General features: G+C 48.6%; 1 protein-coding gene across 1 annotated transcript in view; it reads left to right on the top strand.

The window, feature by feature from the left end:
• Nucleotides 1-11,158, top strand: part of rgs9a (regulator of G protein signaling 9a) — a gene marked incomplete at both ends in the record, with an annotated part of 82,981 nt that extends 71,823 nt beyond the window's left edge. Inside the window, 4 exons of the mRNA XM_079252459.1 lie at nucleotides 6,733-6,820; nucleotides 9,938-10,076; nucleotides 10,201-10,283; nucleotides 11,002-11,158. Of these exons, the coding sequence (XP_079108585.1) occupies nucleotides 6,733-6,820; nucleotides 9,938-10,076; nucleotides 10,201-10,283; nucleotides 11,002-11,158 (467 nt within the window). The remainder of the gene's footprint in view (nucleotides 1-6,732; nucleotides 6,821-9,937; nucleotides 10,077-10,200; nucleotides 10,284-11,001) is intronic.
• Between the last annotated feature and the right edge of the window lie 1,947 nt (nucleotides 11,159-13,105).

Consider the following 13,105-nt stretch of genomic DNA (forward strand, 5'->3'; position numbering starts at 1 on the left):
TACGATGCAGTACGATGCAGTACGATGCGTTACGGTGCGGTACGATGCGGTACGATGCGGTACGATGCGGTACGATGCAGTACGATGCGGTACGATGCAGTACGATATTGTACAGAACAACACGATACAATACAATGCAGTACGATGCGGTATGAAGCACTACGATGCAGTACGATACGGTACGATGCAATACAATGCGGTATGATGAAGTACGATGCGGTTTGATGCGGTACGATGCAGTACAATATGGTACAGAACAATACGATACAATACAATGCGGTACAATGCAGTACGATGCGGTACGATGCGGTACGTTGCGGTTTGATGCAGTACGATGCAGTACAACACGGTACGATGCGTTACGATGCAGTACAACATGGTACAGAACAACACGATACAATACACTGCAGTACGATGCGGTACGATGCGGTACGATGCAGTACGATACGGTACGATGCGGTACGATATGGTACAGAACAATCCGATACAATACAATGCAGTACGATACAGTACGATACGGTACGATGCGGTACGATATGGTACAGAACAATCCGATACAATACAATACAGTACGATGCGGTACGATGCAGTATGATGCAGTACGATGCGGTACGATGCAGTACGATACGGTACGATGCGGTACGATATGGTACAGAACAATCCGATACAATACAATGCAGTACGATACGGTACGATACGGTACGATGCGGTACGATGTGGTACAGAACAATCCGATACAATACAATACAGTACGATGCGGTACGATGCGGTACGATGCGGTACGATGCGGTACGATGCGGTACGATGCGGTAGGATGCGGTTTGATGCGGTAGGATGCGGTACGATGCGGTACGATGCGGTACGATGCAGTACGATGCGGTACGATATGGTACAGAACAATACGATATAATACAATACAGTACGATGCGGTAGGATGCGGTAGGATGCGGTAGGATGCGGTAGGATGCGGTACGATGCGGTACGATGCGGTATGATGTAGTACGATGCAGTACGATGCAGTACGATGCGGTACGTTGCGGTACGATGCGGTACAATGCGGTACAGAACAACACGATACAATAAAATGCAGTACGATGCAGTACGATGCAGTACGATGCGGTATGATGCAGTACGATGCAGTACGATGCAGTACGATGCGGTACGATGCGGTACGATATGGTACAGAACAACACTATACAATACAATACAGTACGATGCGGTACGGTGCGGTACGGTGCGGTATGATGCGGTACGATGCGGTACGATGCGGTACGATGCAGTACGATGCAGTACGATGCAGTACGATGCAGTACGATGCAGTACGATGCAGTACGATGCGGTACGATGCGGTACAATGCGGTACGATGCGGTACAATGCGGTACGATGCGGTACGTTGCGGTATGATGCAGTACGATGCAGTACAACACGGTACGATGCGTTACGATGCAGTACAACATGGTACAGAACAATATGATACAATACACTGCAGTACGATGCGGTACGATGCAGTACGATGCAGTATGATGCAGTATGATGCAGTACGATGCGGTACGATGCAGTACGATACGGTTCGATGCGGTACGATATGGTACAGAACAATCCGATACAATACAATGCAGTACGATACGGTACGATACGGTACGATGCGGTACGATATGGTACAGAACAATCCGATACAATACAATACAGTACGATGCAGTACGATGCGGTACGATGCGGTACGATGCGGTACGATGCGGTAGGATGCGGTAGGATGCGGTACGATGCGGTACGATGCGGTACGATGCAGTACGATGCGGTACGATATGGTACAGAACAATACGATATAATACAATACAGTACGATGCGGTAGGATGCGGTAGGATGCAGTACGATGCAGTACGATGCGGTACGGTGCAGTACGATGCGGTACGATGCAGTACGATGCGGTATGATGCAGTACGATGCAGTACGATGCAGTACGATGCGGTACGTTGCGGTACGATGCGGTACAATGCGGTACAGAACAACACGATACAATAAAATGCAGTACGATGCAGTACGATGCAGTACGATGCGGTATGATGCAGTACGATGCAGTACGATGCAGTACGATGCAGTACGATATGGTACAGAACAACACGATACAATACAATACAGTACGATGCGGTACGGTGCGGTACGGTGCGGTATGATGCGGTACGATGCAGTACGATGCGGTACGATGCGGTACGATGCGGTACGATGCGGTACGATGCGGTACGATGCGGTACAATATGGTACAGAACAACACGATACAATACAATACAGTACGATGCGGTACGGTGCGGTACGGTGCGGTACGATGCGGTACGATGCAGTACGATGCGGTACGATGCGGTACAGAACAACACGATACAATACAATGCAGTACGATGCAGTATGATGCGGTACGATGCAGTACAATGCAGTATGATGAAGTACGATGCGGTTTGATGCAGTACGATGCAGTACAATATGGTACAGAACAATACGATACAATACAATGCGGTACAATGCAGTACGATGCGGTACGATGCGGTACAATGCGGTACGATGCGGTACGTTGCGGTATGATGCAGTACGATGCAGTACAACACGGTACGATGCGTTACGATGCAGTACAACATGGTACAGAACAACATGATACAATACACTGCAGTACGATGCGGTACGATGCAGTACGATTCAGTACGATGCAGTACGATGCAGTACGATGCGGTACGATGCAGTACGATACGGTACGATGCGGTACGATATGGTACAGAACAATCCGATACAATACAATGCAGTACGATACGGTACGATACGGTACGATGCGGTACGATATGGTACAGAACAATCCGATACAATACAATACAGTACGATGCGGTACGATGCGGTACGATGCGGTACGATGCGGTAGGATGCGGTAGGATGCGGTAGGATGCGGTAGGATGCGGTACGATGCGGTACGATGCGGTACGATGCAATACGATGCGGTACGATATGGTACAGAACAATACGATATAATACAATACAGTACGATGCGGTAGGATGTGGTAGGATGCGGTAGGATGCGGTACGATGCGGTAGAATGCGGTACGATGCGGTACGATGCAGTACGATGCAGTACGATGCAGTACGATGCAGTACGATGCGGTACGATGCGGTACAATGCGGTACGATGCGGTACGTTGCGGTATGATGCAGTACGATGCAGTACAACACGGTACGATGCGTTACGATGCAGTACAACATGGTACAGAACAACATGATACAATACACTGCAGTACGATGCGGTACGATGCAGTACGATTCAGTACGATGCAGTATGATGCAGTACGATGCGGTACGATGCAGTACGATACGGTACGATGCGGTACGATATGGTACAGAACAATCCGATACAATACAATGCAGTACGATACGGTACGATACGGTACGATGCGGTACGATATGGTACAGAACAATCCGATACAAAACAATACAGTACGATGCGGTACGATGCGGTACGATGCGGTAGGATGCGGTAGGATGCGGTACGATGCGGTACGATGCGGTACGATGCAGTACGATGCGGTACGATATGGTACAGAACAATACGATATAATACAATACAGTACGATGCGGTAGGATGTGGTAGGATGCGGTAGGATGCGGTACGATGCGGTAGAATGCGGTACGATGCGGTACGATGCAGTACGATGCAGTACGATGCAGTACGATGCAGTACGATGCGGTACGATGCGGTACAATGCGGTACGATGCGGTACGTTGCGGTATGATGCAGTACGATGCAGTACAACACGGTACGATGCGTTACGATGCAGTACAACATGGTACAGAACAACATGATACAATACACTGCAGTACGATGCGGTACGATGCAGTACGATTCAGTACGATGCAGTATGATGCAGTACGATGCGGTACGATGCAGTACGATACGGTACGATGCGGTACGATATGGTACAGAACAATCCGATACAATACAATGCAGTACGATACGGTACGATACGGTACGATGCGGTACGATATGGTACAGAACAAGCCGATACAATACAATACAGTACGATGCGGTACGATGCGGTACGATGCGGTAGGATGCGGTAGGATGCGGTAGGATGCGGTAGGATGCGGTACGATGCGGTACGATGCGGTACGATGCAGTACGATGCCGTACGATATGGTACAGAACAATACGATATAATACAATACAGTACGATGCGGTAGGATGTGGTAGGATGCGGTACGATGCAGTAGAATGCGGTACGATGCAGTACGATGCAGTACGATGCAGTACGATGCAGTACGATGCAGTACGATGCGGTACGATGCGGTACAATGCGGTACAGAACAACACGATACAATAAAATGCAGTACGATGCAGTACGATGCAGTACGATGCAGTACGATGCAGTACGATGCGGTATGATGCAGTACGATGCAGTACGATGCGGTACGATGCGGTACGATGCGGTACGATGCAGTACGATGCCGTACGATATGGTACAGAACAATACGATATAATACAATACAGTACGATGCGGTAGGATGTGGTAGGATGCGGTACGATGCGGTAGAATGCGGTACGATGCAGTACGATGCAGTACGATGCAGTACGATGCAGTACGATGCAGTACGATGCGGTACGATGCGGTACAATGCGGTACAGAACAACACGATACAATAAAATGCAGTACGATGCAGTACGATGCAGTACGATGCAGTACGATGCGGTATGATGCAGTACGATGCAGTACGATGTGGTACGATGCGGTACGATATGGTACAGAACAACACTATACAATAAAATGCAGTACGATGCAGTACGATGCAGTACGATATGGTACAGAACAACACGATACAATACAATACAGTACGATGCGGTACGATGCGGTACGATGCGGTACGATGCGGTACGGTGCGGTACGGTGCGGTATGATGCGGTATGATGCGGTACGATGCGGTACAATGCAGTACGATGCGGCACGATGCGGTACGATGCGGTACAATATGGTACAGAACAACACGATACAATACAATACAGTACGATGCGGTACGGTGCGGTACGATGCGGTATGATGCGGTACGATGCGGTACGATGCGGTACGATGCGGTACGGTGCGTTACGGTGCGGTACGATGCGGTACGATGCGGTACGATGCAGTACGATGCAGTATGATGCAGTACGATGCGGTACGATGCGGTACGATGCAGTACGATTCAGTACGATGCAGTATGATGCAGTATGATGCAGTACGATGCGTTACGGTGCGGTACGATGCGGTACGATGCGGTACGATATGGTACAGAACAATCCGATACAATACAATGCAGTACGATGCGGTACGATGCGGTACGATGCGGTACGATGCAGTACGATGCAGTACGATGCAGTACGATGCGTTACGGTGCGGTACGATGCGGTACGATGCGTTACGGTGCGGTATGATGCAGTACGATGCGTTACGGTGCGGTACGATGCGGTACGATGCGGTACGATGCGGTACGATGCGGTACGATGCGGTACAATATGGTACAGAACAACACGATACAATACAATACAGTACGGTGCGGTATGATGCGGTATGATGCAGTACGATGCAGTACGATGCGGTACGATGCGGTACGATGCGGTACGATATGGTACAGAACAACACGATACAATACAATACAGTACGATGCGGTACGGTGCGGTATGATGCGGTACGATGCGGTACGATGCGGTACGATGCGGTACGATGCGGTACGATGCGGTACGGTGCGTTACGGTGCGGTACGATGCGGTATGATGCGGTACGATGCGGTATGATGCGGTACGGTGCGGTACGATGCGGTATGATGCGGTACGATGCGGTACGATGCGGTACGATGCGGTACGATGCGGTACGGTGCGTTACGGTGCGGTACGATGCGGTATGATGCGGTACGATGCGGTATGATGCGGTACGGTGCGGTATGATGCGGTATGATGCGGTACGATGCGGTACGATGCAGTACGATGCGGTATGATGCGGTACGATGCGGTATGATGCGGTACGATGCGGTATGATGCGGTACGGTGCGGTACGATGCGGTATGATGCGGTACGATGCGGTATGATGCGGTACGGTGCGGTACGATGCGGTATGATGCGGTACGATGCGGTATGATGCGGTACGATGCGGTATGATGCGGTACGGTGCGGTACGATGCGGTATGATGCGGTACGATGCGGTATGATGCGGTACGATGCGGTATGATGCGGTACGGTGCGGTACGATGCGGTATGATGCGGTACGATGCGGTATGATGCGGTACGATGCGGTATGATGCGGTACGATGCGGTACAATGCGGTACAGAACAACACGATACAATACAATGCAGTACGATGCAGTACGATGCGGTACGGTCCGGTACGATGCGGTACGATGCAGTACGATGTGGTACGATGCAGTACAACACGGTACAATGCAGTACGATGCGGTACGATGCGGTACAATACAGTACGATACGGTACGGTGCGGTACGATGTGGTACGATATGGTACAGAACAATACCATACCATACAATGTATACAATTCAATAATATAATGGGAACATGAAAATTTTCTGCTGGTCTGCAGGTTTGCACTGAGGTTACCAGGTTCATCATCCTTGCATCTGAAACTTCTGACACATGTTTAGCTTCTGAATGTAAACAGCAAAACATTCAACATCCATGTGAAAACCTAATCGTGTGTGTGTGTGTGTGTGCTGTGTCCCCCAGGTGAGAATTTGGCTTTCTGGGAAGCAGCTGAGGAGCTGAAGTGGGGAACAGCTTCATCCATGTCAACAAAAGCTGAGACCATCTTCAAGTGAGATAAAACAAAAAAACGTTAAACTGAAGTTTGCTGTTTAGATTTATTTTGTTTTGTTTCATCTTCTAGTTACTTGTTTGTGTGTTTTTAATCGGTGCTCATGGTCTGACATTATGACCATGATAAAAAGGACTAATAAGATATCATGAACATGTGTCCTTATTTATTTGTTAGAGCTTGTAATATATATGGAGAGATCACAGTATATCGTTACCAGACCCTTACCAGACTCTGCAACAACATTGACTCAGAACGTCATTCCCACATTCACATTCCCACCAAGACTGTTCAATCCACCAATAACATAAGCTGCTGAGAAAGAAAGTCCACCATAACCCAGAGACCGGACAAGGGGACATTGGTCGTGGACACAATTAAAAGGAAAATGCTGGACTTGTCCAGAGGATCACTGTCTGTTGTATCTGTCCAAAGAACCGTTGTCTCTTGTTCCTGTCTAGAGGACCGCTATCTATTGGACCTGTCTAGAGGACCGCTATCTGTTGGACCTGTCTAGAGGACCGCTATCTGTTGGACCTGTCTAGAGGACCGCTATCTATTGGACCTGTCTAGAGGACCGCTATCTGTTGGACCTGTCTAGAGGACCGCTATCTGTTGGACCTGTCTAGAGGACCGCTATCTGTTGGACCTGTCTAGAGGACCGCTATCTGTTGGACCTGTCTAGAGGACCGCTATCTGTTGGACCTGTCTAGAGGACCGCTATCTGTTGGACCTGTCTAGAGGACCGCTATCTGTTGGACCTGTCTAGAGGACCGCTATCTGTTGGACCTGTCTAGAGGACCGCTATCTGTTGGACCTGTCTAGAGGACCGCTATCTGTTGGACCTGTCTAGAGGACCGCTATCTGTTGGACCTGTCTAGAGGACCGCTATCTGTTGGACCTGTCTAGAGGACCGCTATCTGTTGGACCTATCTAGAGGACTGCTATCTGTTGGACCTGTCTAGAGGACTGCTATCTGTTGGACCTGTCTAGAGGACTGCTATCTGTTGGACCTGTCTAGAGGACCGCTATCTGTTGGACCTGTCTAGACGACTGCTATCTGTTGGACCTGTCTAGAGGACCGCTATCTGTTGGACCTGTCTAGAGGACTGCTATCTGTTGGACCTGTCTAGAGGACTGCTATCTGTTGGACCTGTCCAAAGAACCGTTGTCTCTTGTTCCTGTCTAGAGGACCGCTATCTATTGGACCTGTCTAGAGGACCGCTATCTGTTGGACCTGTCTAGAGGACTGCTATCTGTTGGACCTATCTAGAGGACCGCTATCTGTTGGACCTGTCTAGAGGACCGCTATCTGTTGGACCTGTCTAGAGGACCGCTATCTGTTGGACCTGTCTAGAGGACCGCTATCTGTTGGACCTGTCTAGAGGACCGCTATCTGTTGGACCTGTCTAGAGGACTGCTATCTGTTGGACCTGTCTAGAGGACCGCTATCTGTTGGACCTGTCTAGAGGACCGCTATCTGTTGGACCTGTCTAGAGGACCGCTATCTGTTGGACCTGTCTAGAGGACTGCTATCTGTTGGACCTGTCTAGAGGACCGCTATCTGTTGGACCTGTCTAGAGGACCGCTATCTGTTGGACCTGTCTAGAGGACCGCTATCTGTTGGACCTGTCTAGAGGACTGCTATCTGTTGGACCTGTCTAGAGGACCGCTATCTGTTGGACCTGTCTAGAGGACCGCTATCTGTTGGACCTGTCTAGAGGACTGCTATCTGTTGGACCTGTCTAGAGGACTGCTATCTGTTGGACCTGTCTAGAGGACTGCTATCTGTTGGACCTGTCTAGAGGACTGCTATCTGTTGGACCTGTCTAGAGGACTGCTATCTGTTGGACCTGTCATGAGGACCGCTATCTGTTGGACCTGTCTAGAGGACTGCTATCTGTTGGACCTGTCTAGAGGACCGCTATCTGTTGGACCTGTCTAGAGGACTGCTATCTGTTGGACCTGTCTAGAGGACCGCTATCTGTTGGACCTGTCTAGAGGACTGCTATCTGTTGGACCTGTCTAGAGGACCGCTATCTGTTGGACCTGTCTAGAGGACTGCTATCTGTTGGACCTGTCTAGAGGACCGCTATCTGTTGGACCTGTCTAGAGGACTGCTATCTGTTGGACCTGTCTAGAGGACTGCTATCTGTTGGACCTGTCTAGAGGACCGCTATCTGTTGGACCTGTCTAGAGGACTGCTATCTGTTGGACCTGTCTAGAGGACTGCTATCTGTTGGACCTGTCTAGAGGACCGCTATCTGTTGGACCTGTCTAGAGGACTGCTATCTGTTGGACCTGTCTAGAGGACTGCTATCTGTTGGACCTGTCTAGAGGACTGCTATCTATTGGACCTGTCTAGAGGACTGCTATCTGTTGGACCTGTCTAGAGGACTGCTATCTGTTGGACCTGTCCAGAAGATTGACCTTTATGGCATAAAAAGACACCGGTGACAAAAACATTCAGAGATGTAGGAGACTCTCGAAGCATCTGGAAGACATTCTTCAGATCAGAAAAGACTAGAACCTGTCCTCCAGCATGGTGAAGCATGGGGGTGTCACCATTCTGCTGTGGGGAAGAAGGGATCAGTCTTCCGGAAATAATAACAACCAAGTCAGAGTCTGGACCTCAGTCCACCTGACAACCTGTAGCAGGACTGATGGACACCAGCAGGACGGGAATGACCTGAAGGACCTGAAGGACTAAAAAGACCAGGAGGACCTGAAGGACCTGAAGGAATAGAAGGACTAGAAGGACCAGGAGAACCAGAAAGACTAGAAGGACCAGGAGGACCTGAAGGACCAGAAGGACCAAAGCATGTTTTAGTTTGAAAGAAAAATCCCGACAAGATGAGACAACCGAGACAAAACCTGAAAACTACCTAAACTCTGAATATAAACATGATCTGTTATATATATATCTATGTAACAGGAGATATATGATATCTTCTATATGAGCATGTAAACGTGTTCTGTTAATATTTACAGCACGTCACACTCTTGGTTTTCATCTCATCAAGCTGGAAGTTTGTAGTTTAATCAGTCCGTGGATGAGTGCTCGTGCTGGTTCCATGTGCGGATCGGATCCCTGTATCACCATGTTAATGTGTTCAGGACTTTCCTGGCCCCCGGTGCCCCCCGCTGGATCAACATCGACGGCAGAACCATGGGTCTGACGGTGAAGGGTCTGGAGCATCCTCATCGCTACGTCCTGGAGGCGGCTCAGACTCACGTCTTCATGCTCATGAAAAAGGTTGGTTTTCCTCCAGTAACAAACCAGTGAGCAGACCCGGAGTGACTGGTCTGTGCTGGTTTCTGCTGGACCTGCAGTGTACTGTCTGCAGGTGAGTTTCTGAAGATGTTCTTCCTCCATGCAGGACACGTTCTTCCGCTACCTGAAGTCACCGACATACAAAGACATCCAGAAGAAGGCTCTGAACCCCGAGTCTCACAACTTCAGGTGGGTGCACCATCAGTCAGACACACCTCCAACACGTCACAAGCTGCCATTTATGATACAGAGGTGATACATACAGAGGTACAAATGGGGAATAAGTAGAAGTTCTTGGGTGTCACCCTCTCTGCATTGGCAGTCCAGTACTTTTTATCGGTGTGGTATTGAAAGCCGTCCTAGCAGCTCCATCACGGTGTGGTTTGGCAATCTCACTGGGAAAGAAAAGGCTGCGACCTCCCAGTCCTGGAGGATCTGTATAAATCCAGACTTTAAACAGGAGCTTTACGGATCATCAGCGGTGCCTCTGGCCATCCCGAGCTGTTGGAGGTCCTGCCGTCAGGTGGACCGTACCGTGATATTAAACTACACCCCGGCACACAGAGTTTCTTTCCACAAGCGGTTGTGACTTTAAACAACACTCTGACACGCACCTCATCACCATTTCATCGTTTTAGCTATCTTTTCAGCGCTGCAGGTTATTTCTTTTATTTTTTACTCTATTTTAAGATGTCTCTACGTGTCTTTCATGTTCCTCTAATGAGCTCTCACCTCAGCTTTCCAATGCGGCTTTAATGCTGCAAATGGCAAATAAACTGAACTGGATCTGACAGTCCAGGTGGACTAATGAACACAGAAACCAGTTATTTGAGCTGGTCTCCATTTAAAAACCAGCAGCATGACAGTGGTTAAAAAAGTATCAAATATGTTTGTATTTCCACCGCAGTCCTGCCCAGCTGGAGCAAAACGCCCAGAACCGGAGCCCAGGTATCGACCCCATCATCCTCTGGCAGCAGGAGGAGGAGGAGAAGGCGAAGGCTGCGGCCGCCTCCGCCCCCGTCGACGTGAAGGCCGTCATGAGCAAGATAGACAGGAAGAAGTAGAGAACACGTGTCCCTAGAACCTGATCTTCAGATTCAGCTCATCTCTGAAGGAAACAGTCGGGACTTTCTGAGTTCCAACTAAATGTAATGAAAAGGTGTTAAACTTGCTGTCTGTGCCAACAGGCCTGCAGGTTCCTCCGCTCGTGTGTGTGAACAGCCCAGACATGTACAGGATTAAATTTGATCATATCGATGCAGTCTGTAACTTCATATCATTTCAGCCAAAACCCTGATGTATCCGTCAGCTGAGCTCTTTGTTACAGTTATTCTATTTTTCATGTGTATTATGGACATTATAAAATCATGGAAGGAGATTCAGTCACTGCATTCTGTAGGTTGTGTTTATTAGACTTTATTCTCTGTGAGCTCCACTGGACCATCATAGCTAGCATCTGCAGCAGCTTGTCTGCACGTTAAATAAAAAGATTTTTTCTTAGTGGACAATTCTGTTTTTATTTGATCACAATAAACATCCGAGCCTCATGTCCGAGACATGAAACGGAAGCTAATCTGGCTTCGTCCTGTCTCTTCTCTGAGACATCCCCTACCGACGTCTGATCCGACGTCGTCTTTGTGCCGTGATGATCAGAAGTTTAGAGACTGATAAGAGCTCGAGGAACATTTCGCAGATAAACACCTGGAACATCTGGAAACATCTGAACCTGAGGATTTAAGTTACTAATAAGTTCATATTGTTAACATCGGTATCCTCAGGTAATCCTCATGTGCTGAACATAACTGAGGCCATCACTGCATCCAGGTGTTTTCTGTAACTCAGACTTCTGCTCCTGTTGGCAGATATTCTGTCTTAAATTGTCTGGAACAGTTTTTTTTTTGTTATTATTGTTTTCAACCACAGTTCAGGAGTCTCTTTTCTCTAAATTATATTTTAACTCATTTTAATTGATCATTTCTTTGAGCTAAGTAAGGTCTCATTAATCAAATGAAGCTAAGTTCCACTTGCCACCGTGGACAAACGCGCTGGGTGGAGCATCGGCTTATGGCCGACTTAACGACAACACATCAGTTGGGTGTGAAGTTAACGGTCCATGGTGAACTCTTCCGAGGAGAGCTCGTCTGGTCCTCCATGTTCTGATTTCAACCAACAGGTAAATGAAAAGAAATTAAATTTATTTTTCTGGCTCCATTTTCTTTCTATTTTCTATATTTCCATGCGTTTCATAGAAAAAAGGGGCTGCTTTTATTGGATAGCATTTGCGGTTGCTAGGCAACGGGAGACTGGCACACTATGGGCAAATCTCAAACTTGGTTTGGTTTTCTGATATAACCAGCGGTGAGCAGCTATGCAGGACACTGCACACAGACCGAACATCTCCCCTCAGTAGAAAGGTCTACACCTTTCAGGACGTATAACGCTTGCTTATCTACCTGCTACAGAGAAACCCTTCTCATCTGGACCAATCAGGAAGCACTTTGAGGATCATGTGTTCTGCTGCTGTTCTGAGGGAAACTCCATAAATTCCAGGAGAAGACCTCCACACCCACCTGGATTTATAACCAGCCAACAAAGAGACCAAAAGGTGTGAAAATGGAGAATATAATGGATCCACTTCATCGGGGACCCTCTTCATCGGGGACCCTCTTCATCGGGGACCCTCTTCATCGGGGACCCTCTTCATCGGGGATCCTCTTCATCGGGGATCCTCTTCATCGGGGATCCACTTCATCGGGGATCCTCTTCATCGGGGATCCTCTTCATCGGGGATCCACTTCATCGGGGATCCACTTCATCGGGGATCCTCTTCATCGGGGATCCTCTTCATCGGGGATCCACTTCATCGGGGATCCTCTTCATCGGGGATCCTCTTCATCGGGGATCCACTTCATCGGGGATCCACTTCATCGGGGATCCTCTTCATCGGGGATCCACTTCATCGGGGATTCTCTTCATCGGGGATCCACTTCATCGGGGATCCACTTCATCGG

This window comes from Telmatherina bonti, assembly GCF_933228915.1.
Source record: "Telmatherina bonti genome assembly, chromosome: 14".
NCBI classification, from domain to species: Eukaryota; Metazoa; Chordata; class Actinopteri; order Atheriniformes; family Telmatherinidae; genus Telmatherina; species Telmatherina bonti.